Below are 19628 nucleotides of genomic sequence, written 5' to 3'. Positions count from 1 at the left end.
TCTTGTATAGCCCTGCAGCTTTAAATAACATCTTTCTGCTAAAGACTCTGGAATTTACATCCCCAGCCTTAACCTCTCCCCTGAGCTCAACTGCCTACTCCACATTGCTCCCTAGCTGCCTAATAGGCATCTCAATCTAATAGGTCCAAGCTGAACTCTTGGGCTCCACGTTCCAAATATGCTCCTCTGTCAGTCATCACCACCTTGATAAAAGACAACATCATCCACCCTCAATCAAGCTTAAAACCTGATCAGTTCTAAAATCTAGGAATCAATTATTTAAACTTTTTATTCTAGCATAGGGTTTCTTATCCTCAGCAAAACCGACATTTGTGACTTGATAATTCTTTGTTGTGGGGGACTGTCCTTATATTGTAGGATATGGCAAGATCCATGGCCAGATGCCAGGACTATTTGGGGTCATTCCCCCTCCTCTACCAGAAGCCCCAACGTGGAGATGGGGTGCAGTGAGGTGATGGTGAACCTGTGACTCATGGCCAGGCAGCCTTGGTGCAAGCCCAGATGGCACAAGTGGCCTTTAGCCACTAGATGCCAATACCATTGCCCCCCTCAGCTGTTGACAACCAAAAATGTCTCCAAACACTGCCAAATGTCCCCTGGTGGGCAACGTTGCTCCCAGTTGAGAACTATTGCTCTCATATAATAAACATACAGACAAGTGCACCTCTCATAAGTGTATATTTCAATAAACTGTCACAAACTGAAAACAACTGTTCTGTGTAACCAGCACCCAGATCAAGAAACAAAATATTATCAGCACCAGAAGCCCCTCATGCTTCCTTGCAATCATTACCTCTTCTCCCCAGGAGTCACCACTATGGTTACCACTGATAACTTAGATAGGCTTGAATATTTTTTACTTATTTAAATAGTATTTCAAGGTCTGTACTCTTTTGGGTCTGGATTCTTTTGCTCAATGTTAAATTTGTGAGATTCATCCATTTTCTTCTGTAAATTGTAGATTGTTTATTCTTAGTACTGTGTAGTATTCCATTTTGTGAATATACCACAATTTATCTATTTTACTGTTTTTGGACATTTGGGTAGTTTCCAATTTGGGGCTATTATGAGTAATGACACTATGAACATTCTTGTACATGTCTTTGGTGAACATGGGCAGCCATTCTTTTGGGTATATGTACTTAAGAGTAAAATTGCTGGGTCAAAGGATATGTGTATATTCAGCTTTAGTAGACATAACTAAACCATTTTCCAAGTGGTTTTGCTTATCTACACTTCCACCAGCAGTATATGAGTGTCCAGGATTCCTCCTTGACTCCGCTCTTACCATCACATGTCACATCTAATCCATCAGCAGGTCCTGCTGGTTCCATTTCCAAAACTTATCCGGAATCAGACCACTGCCACCACTCTAGTCTGGCCATCATCACCCCCCACTCAGGGGTTTGTAGGAGCTTCCTCATTAGACTCCCAGCTTCTACTCTTGCCCTCTTTGAATCTTCACCCAGCAGTCAAGAGTGATCCTGTTAAAACATATATCCTATCATTCCCCTGCTCAAAAACTTCCAGTGGCTTCCCTTGTGGATTATAATAGAATCCAGGCTCCTCCCCAAAGTCTTCAAAAGACCACAGGATCTGCCTTCCTCTCCTCCCTCATCTCTTATCACTTTGTTTTCCACTCACTCTGTTTCAGACACAATGGCCTTCTTGCTGCTTCTTGAACACTGCAGTTCCTTCTCACCCTGGGGCCTTTGTGCTATTTCTCATGCCAGAGAACTCTTCCTCATAGCTGACTCTGCTCATCAGTGAGGTCTCAGCTCAAATATCACATCTGGGAGGACTTCTCGGACCAACACCTAAAGTAGTCCTTCCTTCTGGTCATTATCCCATGGCCCTATTTTTTCTTCTTAACTTACACCACAATCTCAAATTATTTTACCTACGTGTTTGTTCACTTACAATCGTTCTCCCCTTTCTCCTCATTGGAACATAAACCAGAGGAAGGGCAGGAAGCCAGCCGATCTCATTCACTGCAGTATCCCCAGTGCCTAGCACCATTGCCTGAAGCACAGGATCGCTATCAAAATGTGCTGGGTGAAATGAATGAGTGAATGAACCCCAGGTGTTTGGGAGACTCCAGCAGAGGTGGGCCCTGGCTCCAGGAGCAACACACGGGGCCCCCCGGTGTAGGGATGATTCTCAGAGGCGGGTGAGCTCCTCAGCCTCTTGTGGTGGGATTGAGAGCCGGGGCCAGATTCAAGGAGATCAGCACAGCGGGCACTAGGACCCTGCGCCGCGACGCGTCCGGCGGGGGGAATCCGCTCTTTCTCCCTCCTAGAGCCCGGCTGTGGCCACTTGTGCGATCCGGGCCAGCACCACGGCCGCCTGGCCCCTTTTCACACCATGAGCCGCAGATTCACCGTCACCTCGCTTCCCGCGGGGGGGCCCGCCGGAACCCCTGACCCAGAGTCCCGCCGGCATTCGGTCGCGGACCCCCGCCGCTTCCCGGGGGAAGACGTCAAAGGTAGAGGCCGCAGGGGGCGGGACGAGCGAAGGGGCGGGCCCCAAAGGGGGCGGGTCTTTTTTGGAAGGGGGAGGGGCCAGGCCTGCTGATGTGGGGTCCCAGGGAAAGGCCAGAGATGGGAGAGGAGCTGAGATCAAGGGGCTAGGGGTCGCCGGAACGGAAGGTGTGAAGGGGGCGGGACCAGACTCGAGGTGGGCGTGGCCACAAGGGTAGTGGGTGGGGCCATAGGCGGATCTTGTGACCGAGGGGCTACGGTCCAGGCGGGTGCTAGGCCAGAGGGCACTAAAGGGGCGGGGCATCTCGAGTAGGGAGCGGCACCAAGGGAGGGGAGGTGAATTAGGATAAGAGGAGGGCTGTCTGATTAAGGGGTGGGTCCAGAGCCAAGAGAAGGAGGCGGGTCTAAGTCGGTTTGAGGGCAGGAAAGGGAGGAACTAGTGGGGAAGGGGTTGGGCTAGGATGGGAGTGGGGCCAGGGAGGGAGGAAAAATGAGTCAAGGTCGCTGAGGCAGGTGCCAGGTCGGCAGGTCATTGGTGGCTGGAGGATTCTCCAATCCTCTGCTTCTCTGGAGGCGTCGCAGACAGCGCCGGGGGCTCTCGGGAAGGAGACAGGAGACAGGGAAGTTAGTTTGGATCCTGGGCAGCTAGATCCAGGGAAGATCCTGTGGGAATGTCAGTCCCGACCCTTAGGGACTCACTTAGCTCACTTTCTGCTCCAGCTCCAGAAAGTTTGGGAGGACCTAGCTCAGGCGGGGGTGGGGGCGTCTTCCTCGCGGGCCCAGTGAAGTAGTCTTGTGGAAGTTACACGCAGGGTACAAAGAAGAAAGGAGGGATCCTTCCGGCCTTTGGCAAAGTAGCATCCTGGATGCACACACAGTCTGCTCGGCAGGGGGCACTTATCAGGGGTCCTTTCCCTAGCTCTGAGCACCTCAGGTGTCTGGAAGAAACAAGGCAAATTGGCTTGGAGTGGCCCCAGCGCGGGGAGGAGAAAGAGCCTCCTTGGGCCGCCAGGGGTCGCTGCTGAGCCGCAGGTGAGCTCGCCCTGACCCAAGCAAACCCAAGCGCCAAAAACCCTAGGAGGGCTTTTTAGGGGTTTCTTTGGCGAACCTCCTCATTGTTTACATGACCAAATTTAGGCCCAGACTTGCGCAGAGCTCCAGCCCCGTGAACCGGCTGCCTCCTGGATGTGGCCATTCGGACTTCTTGGGCTCCTTCCACTCTTTATTTTTTCCATAATCTGTCTGCATCTTTTCATTTTTTGAATGACGAAAGGCAGAAATCTGGGAGCCATTCTCAATGCCTCCTTTTCTCTTCCCACCAAATCCAATTGGTCCTCATGTCTTGGTCACTGACCTCCAAAACTTATCCTGAACCTGGCTACATCTCTCTCTCTGTCACCATCACCCTGGTCCAAGCCTCGAGCGTCTGTCACGGCCATGACCACATCCTCCTTATGGTCTCCCTGCCTCCAGTCCTGTCCTAACCATCCTCCACACAACCTCCCCATCACAGGTAGGATAAAGACCAAACACTTTAGTCTGTCATTCAAACTCCTCACCCGCTCTTGGTGTACCTGTCTGTGTTCAGCCCCTCCCCGCATCGGCTAGGAAAAGTCCTACTCATTCTGTAAGTTATAGCTCATTTAACCTCTTCTGAAAATCGTTTTCACTCTCCCTCGCTCCCAGGCGGAGGCAGTCATTCCTCTTCGGCCTACGCACTGCACCATTAGAGCACATGTCCCAGTGCATGGCAGTTACTTACTCCATTGGAGGAGCCCAGAGCCTGGAACTTAGGTTCCAGGGTGGGTGCTTAATGCTCATCAGATGAGAGGGGGAGTGGCTGTAGGCTCCTGCTTTCCTACCCCTGACTTCTCTCCTCACACTCCCATCCCCTGGCCTGGGAATAAGGTGACTCTCTCTTATGTCCCAAGGTGGTTGCTCAGTCTTCCCATTCACACTCTCAAGCTCCTGTGCAGTTGAAGTAAAACAAATGTGGGTATGGAATACTGTGTGCTGTGGTAGAGGCTGTGTGTGTGTGTCTTGAGGGAGGAGCATCCCACACCAGCTCTGCCGACCTGTGGGGTGGCCAGTGAGTCAGTGCTTATGTGTGTCACTGTATTGCCAGTGTGTTGATGGGCATGTTGATGCATATATTTCTGTGTCTGTCTGTGGGGTGGGTATCTGTGTGCATGAGTGTATTGGAAGTTCCATCTGGAGAATGATTTGGGTGACATTTAACCTTTTAAGCCCTGAGACAGCCTCAAGCAACTCCCCTTGGTAGATTACCACATAGGGAAGTAGACAAGGGCTCCCTAGGGGAACCCAGCAACTGGTGGTGTCTTTTCAACAGCTGTTCTTGTGTCATCCCTCTTGCCCCAGAGAGATGCTGTTCCCACCTCTTGTTCTCACCCAGGCTCAGAGGGAGGGATGGCATCATGTGAAAGGTTGGGAAGGGTTGGGGGAAATTTTGCAGTTCACATGTGAATGTTGTCTTTTACTCTGAGCCAAAGGAGTGGGGTTTGCCCCTAGGGGTGCTTCCTGCTGCCAGGGGATCAGCTATAGGTGGGAAGACAACTTACAGGGGGTGAGAGAATCAAGTCAGAGGCTGAAACTTGAGTCCATCATTAACGCTGGGCTGCAGCCCACATGCCTCAGTTGCCTCATCTGTATCATGGGAAGACTGATGGTGACCTGGTTTGATAGAAGTCGACCTGGGAGCAGTTGCTATAACTCTGAGCTACTCCCTCATCTCTTTACACCACCCTCACCATGCCTCAGTTTTTCAGGGGGGAGGCAGGGCACTGGAAAGAGCCCTGGTCCTGGTAAGACTAACAGGAGTTGGAATGTATCCCCATGGAGGGAGAGGGAGCTGACCTATGCCAGCAGGATGGAGCAAGATCACAATATAAGCCATCCATGCTCTAGCTCAGGCTCTGTGGTGTGGCCTTGAGCACACTGCTTCCTTTCTTTGGGCCTTATCTGTAGTATAAAAAAGTTGAACAGGAAGGTATCTGAGGGTCTTTCTAGCCATAAGAATTATAAGACTTTTTGGTGATCTAGAAGAGAGAAGCTGACTGCCTCTCCCAGACCCAAGCCTCATGTTTCAATCTCTCCATCTGTAAATTGGGGATAATGAAGCTGCTATTGGATTGGTATATATATCCAATCTGGAGATCTCCATCCTGCCAAAGGAGTTCTGCAGTCATCCCATCCTCAAGCTGGGACTCAGAACCTCACTGCCCGGTACCTCAGCCCAAGGTGAGCCCTAGGAATCTCCATGGCAACAAAGTGGTTAGGAATGGGGCTACAGTTGCCATGGTGACAGGCGGCTTTTTCTCTCTCCCTCCCTCTCATTCATCCCCCTCTTCTTCCCTCCCCTCTTCTCAATGAACCGGAGCGATCTGCAGGCCTCAGCTCTCCAGGTGGGGTGGGGGTGGGGGGTGGGTGCAGTGAGAAGGGGGTCCAGATTGGGAAAGAGGGGAGAGGGGCTGAGTCTGCAGGGGAATAAGGGGCTGTTGGGGTGCCGTTGCCATGGTGACAGGGCTGCAGCCTGTTAATTAAGCCCCCGGTTGCCACGGAGACGGTGGTGGTTGACGTGCTCTGCAGCGAGCCCTGTGTATGTGGGGTGTGCTATGTGCTGGACTCATCAATCCACTGCTAGGGATTTGGGTCTGCAGGATGGGGCATGCAGGTGGGGAGAAGGGTGAAGGAGGGGGTTCAGGGCTTTGGCTCTGTGAGGCCAGAGCTGGGGCGGGTGGCTTCAGTAGTGGGAGTAATGCTATGGTGATAAGGATGGATGGATTGAGCCATAAGGGGGAACACTCTGCCTGCCTCCTGTGGAAAGAGGACCTAGTCAGATGGCTCCAACTTCCCCCAAGCAGCCCCTCATCCTGGTTCAGTGGATGGAGTCCTGGGCTGGGGGTCAGGGAGTTGGATTCTAGTCCCCAATCGGTCACAAGTTCACCCCATGAAGGAAATTTGTACCTTTCCATTTCAGGACTCCAATTTCACTATACCTGGTGAGTGGGAAAAAAATTTTTTTAAAAGTCTCTTTCAGTTTCCAAATCCTGATACCCAGGAGGCAGCATCCCTGAGCTTTTTTCTCTCTGAGAAACATAATATGGGAGGGGGTATGAGTTTTGGAGACACAAAGCCCAGCTCTGCATCTCATATTGCTTTAATAAGAGGGCTCTCCTAGCCTTAGATCTTATCTTTCTAGGGCTCTGGGTGGGGAGCTGGTAGCCAGGCTCCTGGGGCTCAGAGCTGAGAGTCACCTCTTACTGGCCAGTGCCAGGCTGGCAGTGTAGGAGGTGCTTACATTGTACATTCTCAAAGCCTCACTACAGAGGACTGGCCAGAGGCCGGAATAGGGCCCTGTCTCCTTGAGAGGTGACGTGTGTCAACTAAGGGGCTGGGACCCCCCCCCCCGGGATTGTCTCTTCACTTGGTCTGGTCTTCTCAGGAAGGGCTGTGTGGCTTTAGTCTGAGATTAACAGAGACAGCACTAAGAGTTTTCAGAGTGGGAAGAAGTGGTATGGATTATGCAGCCTAACCCTTTCATTTTACAGATGGGGATACTGAGGCCCAGAGAGAGGAATTCAGTTTTTCCCAGGATTACACAGAGAATTTTGGGGAAGAGGAGAGTATAAAACCACTACCTCCTGAATCCCAGACAGTTCCTGAGAGGAATTCTAGTGAGGGTAGGCAGATTGGGCACCCACAGGAAGAGGAATCACTCTTGCCTTCACCTGCGCTCCCTAGGGGTCTAGGTTTCCCCACGGGTGGACTCAGTCCCTGCACTAGCTCTGACCCACATATGAAAGGAAACACCCACAGGAGAACATCCTAGACCTGGGATTGCTGAAAAACCTTAGCATCTACATTATTCTACAGCACTTTTCAGACAAACATACTACACATATTTTACTATGTTATGCATCTCTGCAGAGTGGTAGAAGACCATAGTGCTTGTGATGGAGGGGGTGGTGGTGGTGGTGATGGTGATGGTTTGTGTGTATGTGTGTGTAGTGGAGTGTGCGGGGAGTGAGTGCTGAGAAATTACTGAACACTGGCCTTCCTACCTGCTATTCTTTTAACACCTGTCCCCAATCCGAACTCATCCCATCATTTTTGGGGTTTTCTCTCTGGGAGAGCCCAAAATACCATCACTCACACCTTGTCTGAATAGCTAACTGTCCACCCTAAAGGATCTGTTGGGCATCACAAAACCAAGTGTCAGTGATGTCTTGTTGGTGAATCCCTCAGAGGTGCCTTTGAGTCAGCTGCTGAAGACTTCGTGGTTGATCCAACCTGAAGCCATTGACAAATTTGTGCGAGGGAATCTGGGCAGCGGACCCTGTCCATGGTTCTGAAAAAGCCCTGTCCTATAACGGGGTCTCCAGGGATAGAGAAGGCTCTTTAGTACCCTTGAAGGTCTTCTGGGCCCCTCTCCAGTTGCAAGCCAAGAGGTTACTCCAGCCCTGCACCTCCGAACCTTGAGCACAAGGAAAAGGAGAAAGCTCATCTCAGACCCGACCCCTGTTGTTTTTTGGGTGTGTGTGTGTGTGGTGAGGGCAAGAATCAGAGGCTGCTGAGCAGCTTGGATATGACTCCATACCTGTCCCTTCTACTGGAGGCAAAACCAGTTTAAAAAGAGGTCTGTTGAGGAGGAGAGTCTTTTTTTTTTTTAAAAAAAAGATGACCGGTAAGGGGATCTTAACCCTTGACTTGGTGTTGTCAGCACTACGCTCACCCAGTGAGTGAACCGGCCATCCCTATATGGGATCCGAACCCGGGGCCTTGGTGTTATCAGCACCGCACTCTCCCGAGTGAGCCATGGGCCGGCCCAGAGGAGGAGAGTCTTAAACTTGAGTAAAACAAACTGGATTCTAGACAAATTCTGCCATTCACTGGCATTGTGTCTATAGGCTGTCATTTCTCCTCTTTGGGCCTTAGTTTTTTCACCTATAAAATGAAGGCTGTGCATTAGATAAGATAACCCGATCCTTCTTCAGTTCTGGAACTCTCCTGGAATTGAGAGGACTAGTGTTGGGAGCTAGGGCGAGTCTGAGGATCATTTCCTCTTAGGCTGCTTCTAACCTCAAGTGTTTAGATCTTCCAGGAACTCAAAGGGTCCAGACCTCTGATGCCACTTCCTGAGATGTCTCCACCACTGGCTCAAGCCTGGACTGTAGCAGTGCTGAGGGGTCCCAGGACGATCAAGCTTCTGGGAGACTGGTCTGGGGGGTGGGGTGAGGAACACATAGAGCATGTTGGCTCTGGAAGCCTCAGAAAGCAATCCTGGATTAGAGGATTAGACACTCCTGCCCCAAGAGAAAATCTGGTCCTAAACCGACAGGCGGCCTCATTCCTCCCTCCCCCACTCTGTCCCTGGCCAGCCTGCGTCCCAGCCTGCCTTCCCTAGAGGCTGCACCATCCCTGGTGGAAAGTCAGCGCTCCCTGGAACCTCACTGCTGCCTCCTCTCCCCTTCTCACCACGTCTCATCCTGGCATCATTCCACAGTCAGAGGGTACCTGTCTGTAGGCTCCAGGGACTTGTTTTGGGGGTGGGATGCTGGGAATCCTGTCACTCTAAGCACAATGAGAGAGTTCACTGTAACTGCTCAGGCTTTGCCCCACCCATTTTAAGGGAGAATGAGCCAAGCTGTCAGCCCAGTGACCTGAAGCCCCCTGGGGGCAGCACAGTGCTTGTTATGGGCTCGGGGCTTTACATGCCTCCAGCTCCAACCTCTTGAGCAGCGTTATAGGAGAGGGTCTGGTTTTCCTCCTCCCTTCAGGGCTGGCCTCTCCAGCTTTGCAGATAGGCTCCCCAGGGCCCCATATTCCATGGCGGCCCTGAGCTGCCTCAGTTACTCTCATCTTCCCCCTAGGGGTCACCCCAGACCCCCAGTCAGGCAGCCGCTGCGGGGCCGCCTCCCCACGGCCGCGACCTAGTTCCTTGCCGTTATTTTTAGGGCGCGGGATGGCACCTGCCCACGTGCCGGGCCCCGCCTGCGCCAGAGAGTGGGGGGTGGGGGGAGCTGCATCTGCTTAAGGGAGGCGAGGGCTCCATTACGGCAGCACTCCCTCCATCCCACCCGCGCAAGCCCCCAGTTTTCGTGCGAGGAGGCCACCAGACGCGCTCTGCCCGCCCCTCGTCCCCTCTTCTCCCTCCCTCCCGCTCTCTCCCCCAAAACCCCGCCAGTGGCTCACGCCTCCTGCATACGGGATGAGGTGAGCAGCGCCGCTGCTGAGAGGGGGCGCGCGCGGGTGTGAGCGTGTGTCCGTGTGCGAGTGTGTGTGCGCCGGGCAGGCGGGCACTGCAGCTTCTTCCTCCGTGGAGCGGAGAGCGAGAGAGCTCGAGCGAGCGAGAGAGCGGTGAAGGCGGGCAGAGGGGCGCGGGCGAGGCGGCGCAGCCATCCCCGGGCCCGGTGCCGCGCCGCCACCATGCTAAACAACCTGACGGACTGCGAGGACGGCGATGGGGGAGCCAACCCCGGTAAGCAGTGGCCCGGGGAGGCGGGGGAGGGGGCGGCGAAGAGAGGTGGCAGCTCTGGGGTTAGAGGCGGAGCGGGGGCCGCCTCCTTCAGAGAAGAGGCTGGGACTGATCCAGGGCGGTGGGCGCCCGCAGCGGCCCGGAGCTTTGCTCTATTGGAATGCCCAAGGCGCTGTCCGAAGTGCTGGAATGCGCCGCGCCCGGGGGCAGAGCGGGGGTCCAGCGATTGTCGTTGTCCACGGCCTGGGGGCAGACTCCGGTTAGCTAAACCGAGGAGGTGGTGGGAAGGGGATGGAAGAGCTAGAATGGGCTGACGTGGAGCTCGACGGGCAGGAGGAGGGCTCCCTTCCCCGAGAGGGGACCCCGGCGTCCTGGCGCAGAATGAGGACCCGCAGCGCAGGGGGGCGCAGTCTGCTGCAGTCTCTCGCTCTGAGACTTCCAGTTGGAAGGTGGGAGAAAAGGTGGCTATAGGGGCTTGGGGCCATATGACAGCCCCCGTCTGGGCTGCAGTGTATCCTTAAGGGGACACTTTGTGCAATCAGGGCCCCCTCTCCCAAGACTTTCTGAGGTCCAACCTCAGACTGAAGCGTACCTCCTCAGTAGATTTTCAGATCTACTTTGCAGAATTTCCCTTTCCTTCTCTCGTCGGGTTCCAGTTCAGGAAGGGAAGCAAGACCACCCTCCTTTCTTCCCTATTTCCCCCTCCTCTAGGTACCCTGGAGATGCGGTGAGATTTCCAGGGCGGGGCAGGGGGAGTCTTTCTAGTTAGCTCTGTTAGCTTCCCCAGCGAGGCCTCAGAAATGGGGTCCCAGCGGCTGAATCCCCCGCGCAGCGGCGAGGACACTGCGGACTCGCTGCGGTGGGTGCGGAGACTCGCCCGGAGCTGAGGGGCTTGGAGCAACTCTTTTCGCTGCTCACGCTCTCCCCCGCCCTCCTCCGCGGTTTCCCTGCTCCGAGGTCTTGGGGCCAGCCACCCCCTCGGGCTCCCAGACCCCCCACCGCCCCCCAGCGGTCTCAGACATCCATCACGGCTGTCAGCCGCCCCCAACCCCCCAACCTCCAGCGGCGCTGCGTCCCCTGCGCACTAGCGCGCCTCCCGCGCCTGCTGTCTGTGCTCAGAGCCTTCAAACGCTCCCCTGGGCAATGCTTGACCCTCTGGGCCATGACTCCCGCAGACCTCTCAGGGGGATGGCCGAAGGGCCCCGAGGGCTGAACGAGCAGGGTCTTCCAGGTACTGGCAGCCTCAACTCTGAGGTCTTCCAGATACTGGATCTCAGTCAGGGCCAAGTGACTGCTCGAGAAGTCGGGGGATACCAGGGTCCTTGATCCTTTGTCTGAGACACCCCCCCCCCGCCCCATTCCTCCCTGCGGCTGAGTGGCATACAGGGGCCAGAACTACCAGCTGGCCAGCTCATCCATCTCCCCAGTAACCCCGGGGTCACCTCATCCGGCAGTTGCACCCCTCCCCCCTTCAGCTGCAGGGGGAGGGGGTTTGGCAAAGTCGAGTCTGCGGCAGCGCCAGGCATCCTGACACGGCGCCCAGGGAGCGAACAGGGGTCATTTTCATACGGTATCCCTTTCAGATGCCCCCACTCTGAGACGGGGGTTCAGTCCGAAAGATAATTTCTTTGCTCCCCGAGGCAGGGGGATGGTCTAATCCCCCAGCACTCGCTTTTTCTACCAAGGCCTCACTGGGCCTCAGGGTTTCCATGGGGCCTGGGGAGGCCTAGAAGAAAGGCATCTAAGTGTGTGAAGCAAGAGTCGAACTAGGAACTCTTCAGTTCTATCCCCTTCCCATTAGTTTCTGGACACTGACTGTAGCGGGCCCATCTGGAGACCTTCTTTCTATATATAGGGTCCAGGACTTGGAACTAGATGACCAGAACCTGGGTCAGGCGTTCTGGTTCCCAGAGAGAGAGAGAGGGCTTCCCAGTGGCACCTGGACATGGTAGTAGGAGATGCTAAGGACCTTCTGGGCTTGAGGGAAGAGGGACCATTTGACCAAGAGTCCCTGGCATCTCTAATTCTAGATTCTTGGGGATGTACAGGAAGGTCCTGGATGCTGACCTCCGGGACGTGGGAATGGCTCGAGTAACATGCCTCCACTGGGCTAAAGAAGAACCCAAGGATATTGTCTCTGGCCCCCAGGTCTCCTTTCCTATTGGGGTCTGACGCCCCCTCTCCCTCTTCGACCTGGCCTGAGGATTTCCCCAGGCTGGTCCCAGGCCCCGGCGGAGGCTCCGTAGCCCTCACTGCTAGCCTGTTTCCTCCCCGGGAGCTCTGGACGCCGCAGCTTAATTGAAAGCCGATTCGGGCTGAGAGCTCCCAGGGGGCGGGGGCGGGGAGGGCTCAGCCTCAGTCTGGCCCTGCCTCTCTCGCACGCGCCGCTCGGTGCTCCCGCATCACCCTGACTCCTGGCTCTGGGGAATCAGGGCGAGTTTCCCCTTAGCTGTTCCGTTCCTTTGAGAACTCAGAAGCTCACCCCGATCCCCCTCAACCAGTGCGTCCGGCGTTCCAGGGAGGGGACGAAATCAGCACTGGCTGACAAGACCGGGAGCCTGGCGTCCCGCCCAGGCAGCGGGTGGAAAGGTGGGACCCGTGACGAGACTACGGAGCCGCCCCCTCCTCTGCCCTCATCTCCTGGCCCGAATCAGGCCTGGAGTCTGGCTCCGCGCTGCGCGCCGCGTTACATAAGCGGCTGCGGGCGCGTGGCCGGCTGGGCTCGGCGCTGCGCTCTTGGCCGGCGCGGTAGCCATGGAGACCAGTGCGGGGCCGCCGAGTTGCGGGGTCTCCGGCCTGGACGCTCCCCTTCCCTTCCCCTAAGTGCCACCCGCCACCGCGAAGGAGAAGAGTCTTGGGAGGGGGCGTGAAAGGCAGAGGGGAGGGGCTCTGCTGTCTGGTTGGCCTGGCCACCGTGAGAGAGGGACCCAGCCCCACAGGACATAGGGCCCCTAAATCTTGCGGCTGGGGGAGGGGTGTGGGATAGGGAGCTGGAGCTGGGTGAGCACCACATATGTTAATAAGAGTAATTTTAATAATAGCAATAGTTACGTTTGTGTGCCAGGCACACCCGATATGCATTATTTCTTTTAATCCCTGGGACAGCTCTATGAGTTAAGCATGGTTAGTATCCTTTTGCAAAGGAGGAAACTGAGGCTTAAAGAGTTTAAGTGACTTGCCCAACGTGACTGGCGACACAAAGCCAGTGAAGCTGGAACTGGAATCTAAGTCTCCTTGACTCCAGCCCTTTTTCTAACCCATTAGGAAATTTTCTTTCATCTCATTCCTCCTCGACTTCTCTAGTCCCCACCATGGTGTGGGGAGAGGAGGAGGCACTTTATTAGCATTTTAAAAGGAGAGGGAAGGGCCAGCCCGGTGGTGCACTGGAGAGTGCGCCGCTTGGGAGCACGGCGGTGCTCCTGCCGAAGGTTCGGATCCCATGTGGAGACCGGTTCCGCTCACTGGCTGAGCGCGGTGCGGGCGCGTCACCGAGGGTTGCGATCCCGTTACCGGTCAGTAAAAAAGACAAAAAAGGAAAAAAAAAAAGGAGAGGGAAGCCGCCTCGCTCTTATTTTTCCTGTTCTCTGCCCCTAGACAGCTCTTCCTAGACCCTGGGTCAGGGAGGGAGCCCTGGAGAATTTAGCTCCAAAGACTTTTTCCTGAGTACTTATTTATTGTGTGCTGGGCTCCTGCTGGGAGGACGGATCTGTTAGGAGAAAGATCTGATCATGGCCCCTTATTTGGCAACCAGGAGTTTCTGCCTTGATGGATGAGGTAGGGGTGGTGGCAGGAGACTAGGGGGTGAGTTTCCCTGGAGCAGGTGAGGTGTTACTTCTTTCCCACCTTCCCAGGTTTTAGTCAGGATGGGACTGGGTTTATAACAGGGACAGATCATGCTCTGGAGATGGATGCTGCCTGGGTGACTGAGGAAGATTTCCTGGAAGTAGGAAGAGAAGGACCGGGAGGATTTGGACAGATGGAGATGGGGAGAGAGGGATGTCAGGATATGAGGGGACAGGAGATTCAGGGTACATAGGGCCTCAACTTCAGTTGGAAGTTGGTCGATGAGGAGTTTCTCAGGGGTCCAGAGAGACATCTGCTACTGGGTTCAGACCTGGAACTGAGGAATGGTAATGGCTAGAGTCATGGGAATGTGCCTGTGGTGGCCCTTTATGTCTTTCTGAAAGGGCTCTCCCCCTGATGCCCAAGAGACTTTCTTCTTGAGTGATCTCATCCAGGAGCATGGCTTCACACACTTTCTACACACATTTATGTGGATGACCCCACTTCTTTCTCCTTCCTGGGTATATCCTGATCCATCTATTCTAGTGGCTTCTTGTTGTATCCACTTCAGGGCCCTACAGTGTCTCACTCTCACCTAAATCCAGCACCTTCCCCACCCCAAACACTTCCTCTTCTAGTCTTCCCATTTATTAAATAGCACTATTGTCCACCCGTTCACCCATGCTATAAACACCAGGTGTTATCCTAGATTCTTCTCTCCCTTCCCAAATATCTGGCATAGAAATATGCCAATCATTCTTGAGTCTGTCCATTGCCCCATATTGCTCTGGTCTGGGTTATCATCAGCCCTTGCCTGGATTACTGAAAGTCTCTAACTACTACCTGAATTCTTCACTGAAAGGCCAGAGTGGTTGCTCTAAAACACAAGTCTGTTCATGGCACTTCTTTGACTGAAACTCTTCAGTGACTCTCCACTGTCCTCTGGATGAGGTCCAAGTTCTTTAACATGATCTGCTAATTGTTTAAGGACCCAGCCCACACTTATCTTCCCAGGCTCATCTTTTCACATGCCACAACCCATCCTTTAGCCCCCCAACATACTCCTTCCTCAGACTCCAGCCAGATCGTACTCTGTTCAGCTCCTCCAACCCATTCTGTTTTCTCTCAGCTCTGGGCCATCGAACATGCTGTTCTGCTGTGCTATATGCTTGGAACACCCTCCCCGCCTCCCTCCCAGTCTAGCTCTTACTCATCCTTCAGTTCTCAGCTGACGTGTCACTTCCTCTGGGAAGCCTTCCGTGACCTCCCAGGCTGGGCTGAGCACCTCTCCTGTGTTCCCACAGTCCCTTCATCTTCTTTCATAGAATTTACCACTCTGGATTGGAAATTCCTGGTTACTGGTTCATTTCCCCTGCCCTTGGGTTTGTTCCCTGAGGGAAGGGATGGTGCCTTATTCTGTGTTTTACTCCCCCTCCCCCTGTGCCCATATCGGCACATGGTAGACATCCAGTAAAGGCATGTTGATTGAAGATGAATGAGGGCCATAGGAAATGCCAAAAGAGGTCACTTCTCCAAGAGGTGGTGCATCCTTGGGGTTTGAGGCTGTAGCATCCTCTGCCCTCCCCCTACACCCCAGGAAAGAACATACTTCCACCCTAGAACACCAGGATGGGCCCAGTTATGGTCAAGAAGGGAATTCTGGAGGGTCTCCAGGTGCCCTTGTGAATCAAGTAGGACCACCAAGAGTAGGAAAGCACTCACAGTTCATTAAATACCAGTACACACCAGACAGTGTATTAGGCTCTTTATACACACTGTCAACTAAAATCCTGCAGGGAAGGTAGTATTAGCTCCGTTTTCCCAATGTGCAAACTGAGGTTCAGAGAGTTAAAGTGGCCACACAACTGTATGCCCAGGTGGATGGAGGACAACCAGTTGGTGTCAGACCCCTGACTCCTCTGCTGCCTTCTCAGGTGATGGCAACCCCAAGGAAAGCAGTCCCTTCATCAACAGCACCGACACAGAGAAGGGGAAGGAGTACGATGGCAAGAACATGGCCCTGTTTGAGGTGGGCTGCTCGGGCTGCTGGGCCCCCACCCACAGCTCATCATCCCAGCTTATCAGTTGCTCCCTCCCTCCCTAGGGAACAGTGCCCTCTCCATCCCCCCTTTGGGCCCATCCTCTTTCTTAAACCTCCTCTATCCCTCCTTTTCCCTCCCTGGCTTTACCTGCTCTACTCTCTGCTCCCCTCTCCTTATCCTACCATTGTCTTTACCTGTTCTTCTTGCCTCTTCCTCCTTTTCCCCATCTCATTCCAACCTCAATGGTTTTGCCCCCTTGTCTCTATCTTTCTCTCTGCCCCCTACCATCCAGCTCCCTGAATCCCCCTCCTCTGGCCTCCTAACACTGACACACTCCCTCTGTAGGAGGAGATGGACACCAGTCCCATGGTGTCCTCCCTGCTCAGTGGCCTGGCCAACTACACCAACCTGCCCCAGGGAAGTAGGGAGCATGAAGAGGCAGAAAACAATGAGGGTGGAAAAAAGAAGCCGGTGCAGGTGCCTTCGGGGAGAAGGGATGGGGGAGGAAGAATGGACTTGGGTGGAGGGATGGACGATGGAGACAGAGGGATGGGAGTTGGGAGCTGGGGGAAGGAAAGAGATGGGAGATGGAGGATAGAGATGGAGGGGAGGAGGGAGGAGATGGTTTGAAGGATGGATGGTGGAAGAGAGGAGGGAAAATGGGTAAGGATCAGAGGAAAGAGGGATGAAGGGATGGGGATGGAGAGAAGAGGAAAATGGGGGGTGGAGGAAAATGGAGGAGGATTTGGCCTGGGATGTTGGTAATTATTAGCAGCTACAGGGACTGATGCTGGCCTCCCTGGCAGGCCCCACGCATGGGTACCTTCATGGGCGTGTACCTACCGTGCCTGCAGAACATCTTTGGAGTCATCCTCTTCCTGCGGCTCACTTGGGTGGTGGGCATTGCAGGCATCATGGAGTCCTTCTGCATGGTCTTCATCTGCTGCTCCTGTGTGAGTGACACCCCTCCCCTCACCAGCCCGACAGCTGGGGCTTGGCAGAGGCCTGCGGATGGGAGGTGGGAGGGTGGAAGCATGATACCTGGGCTTTTTGTAGGAACCACTGCTTATGATCTTTGCGAGTAAATTAGGTCTGATTGGCCCTTCCTACATCTCATAGGTTTGTCCCTGATGCCTATTAACCATGTTTCACCTGGATCTGTGTGTGTGTGTGTGTGTGTGTAATTACACAAGTAATGCAGATCCATTGATGAAAATAAGTGTAGAGAAGAAAATAAAATTCACCTATAATCCCATAAGAGTTAACATTTTGGTAGGTCCAGACTCGCAAAAAATGAGATTATGTTTCACAAATAGCATTGTAACTGGATTCTTCCCATCCTCTCTAAAAAATCAAATATTCACTGAACACCTATTTCTTGACACATTTTTGTATCCTCACACTTAACCTTGAGACATTTGAGGTAACCAGTGTCGAAGCTATCACTCCTATTTTATAGATGAAGAAACTGAGGCTTAAGGAAGCGAAGTGAGTTGTCACAGGTGGTGCAGCTGGTCAGAGGCCAAGCTGGGATTTCCAGAGCCTCTGATGCTGCAGCTTGTGCCCCTTCCGTTTGCATGGTGAATAAGAGGTTTTCTTGAGAAGGACTTGGCAGGAGTAGAAGTTGGAACAGGCCCAGGGAGAAGCTCAGCGGAAGAGAACCTGTGGGTTTGGCTGTTGTTTATGGGGTGTAAGGCTTGGCCCCCACCCCAGCAGCCACTCTGATGATCTCTTTCCTCACAGACGATGCTCACAGCCATCTCCATGAGTGCAATTGCAACCAATGGTGTTGTGCCTGGTATGTGACTGGGACTTCCAGGGTGGGGGAGGTGGCCTGGATGGTTGGAAGGAGGGATAGTATCCCTGGCTTTGGGGACCATCAGGACCCAAGAGAGGAAATATTGCAGACCAGGGGGCTGGGCTATAACTGCTTATGGGGTAGGTAGGGACATCCCTATTGGGGGTAGGGGAGGGAGGCAGTTGCTGGTGTTGAATAGGTCAATGGTAGCCCTTCCCCTTAGCCTGAGACCCTCCCCTCCGCCATCCTAATTTCCAAGCCATGACCTCCTTACAGGGGTAATTAGCAACATGGTAATTAGTGCTGCAAAATCCACACAGGGTGATTAGTGGCTGGGTTTCCCACCACTTCCCTTTCTGGGGTTGCAACTTGTAAGGCCTGTGGGCCCAGGGCATCCCCCTTCCTCCCTCTGTCACTGAGTCCCCCTTCCCCCCTATAGCAGCCAGTGCCTCTCGACTCTCTTGTTGATACTAGGTTCTCTCTGCAGCTGGTGGCTCCTACTACATGATTTCCAGGTCTCTGGGCCCAGAATTTGGGGGCGCTGTGGGCCTCTGCTTCTACCTGGGCACCACCTTTGCTGGGGCCATGTACATCCTGGGTACCATCGAAATCCTGCTGGTGAGAGGGGCCATGGAGGAGGTGTGGGATCCCAGGCTGTCAGTCAGTTAACCAATACTCCCTGGACACCTCCCATAGGCCAGGCCATTCAGTAAGGCCAGTGTGAAATCAGATGTTCTGTCTTTAAAGAGTTCACAGTCCATTTGGAGACACAAGATACGATGATTATGTAACACAAACAGCTGTCGTTTATCAGGCATCCATAGAGTTCTCAGCATAGTTCCAAGTGCTTTACAGTCATTATCTTGAATTTTTATGAGGTTTAAGTATTATGATGCCCATGTACAAATGAGAAGATCAGAGAGGTGAGAAAACTTGCTCAAGGTCACCCAACTACCAGGTAGGTGGCAGAGGTTGATAAGAGTTAAAGTAATGATAGAAAGAATAATAGTAATGTCACACACCAGCTACCATTTTGTGATTGCCTCCCACATGCTAGGGACTATGCTAAGTACTCTGTGAATGTTAATTGTAGAGGGCTGATGACTACTGGATTGCAAAAGAGAAGAACCATGTGAGGGACCCACGTGTAGAGATCTGTTAGGAGTATTGACTGATGGGAAGAAGCCAGGTTGCTGGACAGTGCTTGAAGTTGCTGCTGACTTAGGTCTCTGTTCTTCCTGCCCTTCCTATATGGGGTGGTGCTGAGGAGCATTCCCTGGTATACAGAAAGTGGAGCTGACATTTCCTAAGCCCCTACTCTTTGCAGGGCCCAATGCCTGCGGTATATAATTTTATTTTATTCTCACAACTCTCCCATAAGTTAGAAGATGGCTGTTGTGCAGATGAGGAAAGCAAGGCTCCAGGGGTTTAAGGTATGTGTAGAAAGGAATATGAACCTGTGTCTTCTGACTTCCAAAGCTGATAGTTGTCCACTACCACACTGCCTTGGAGAACTAGAACTAAAAGGTGCCAAAGCTTCTGGTTTGGGGGCAGGATAGGAGAGTACAGGGACAGGGAGGATGAATGGGGAATGAAAGGCCTGAAAAGGCAAATGATGGCAGAAAAATAGACCTCAGTGACTTTTAAAAAATTAAATAGTTTTAAAATTGTTATAAAAACAATGCCGCCCATTGCATAATATTGGAAAAGTATCAAAGTAAAGAAAAAATATAAGGAAGAAAATAACAATCAACCAAAGAAAATCACATTTAACATTCATTCTGGTGTATTTCTTTCTAGTTTTTGTTTTTCTATGTGATATTGTATCGTCTTTGTAAAACATAACTCTATACCATAAACATTTTTCTTTTTTTTTCTTTTTCCTTTTTGTCTTTTTTCGTGACCGGCAACGGATCGCAACCCTCAGTGTCGCGCCCGTACCAGACCGGGACCGGCAACGGGATCGCAACCCTCAGTGTTGCTCCCACACCTCGCTCAGCCAGTGAGCG

At 53.1% G+C, this 19628-nt stretch overlaps 1 protein-coding gene across 2 annotated transcripts in view; it reads left to right on the top strand.

Annotated features, from left to right (window-relative positions):
* The first annotated feature begins 2385 nt into the window (after positions 1–2385).
* Positions 2386–19628, top strand: part of SLC12A5 (solute carrier family 12 (potassium/chloride transporter), member 5) — a 36017-nt gene continuing 18774 nt past the window's right edge. Inside the window, exons 1-6 of one of the 2 annotated variants that reach the window (XM_008571578.1) lie at positions 2386–2506; positions 15714–15808; positions 16167–16298; positions 16628–16774; positions 17565–17619; positions 18107–18237. In XM_008571578.1, coding sequence (XP_008569800.1) covers positions 2386–2506; positions 15714–15808; positions 16167–16298; positions 16628–16774; positions 17565–17619; positions 18107–18237 — 681 coding nt within the window. Of the gene's footprint in view, positions 2507–9785; positions 10000–15713; positions 15809–16166; positions 16299–16627; positions 16775–17564; positions 17620–18106; positions 18238–19628 lie in introns of those variants that run through there. The other variant, XM_008571579.1, reaches the window with a different exon arrangement.

The sequence above is a fragment of the Galeopterus variegatus genome, unplaced genomic scaffold (assembly GCF_000696425.1).
Source record: "Galeopterus variegatus unplaced genomic scaffold, G_variegatus-3.0.2 Scaffold706, whole genome shotgun sequence".
NCBI lineage: Eukaryota > Metazoa > Chordata > Mammalia > Dermoptera > Cynocephalidae > Galeopterus > Galeopterus variegatus.
This window is presented reverse-complemented; position numbering and strand designations above follow the sequence as displayed.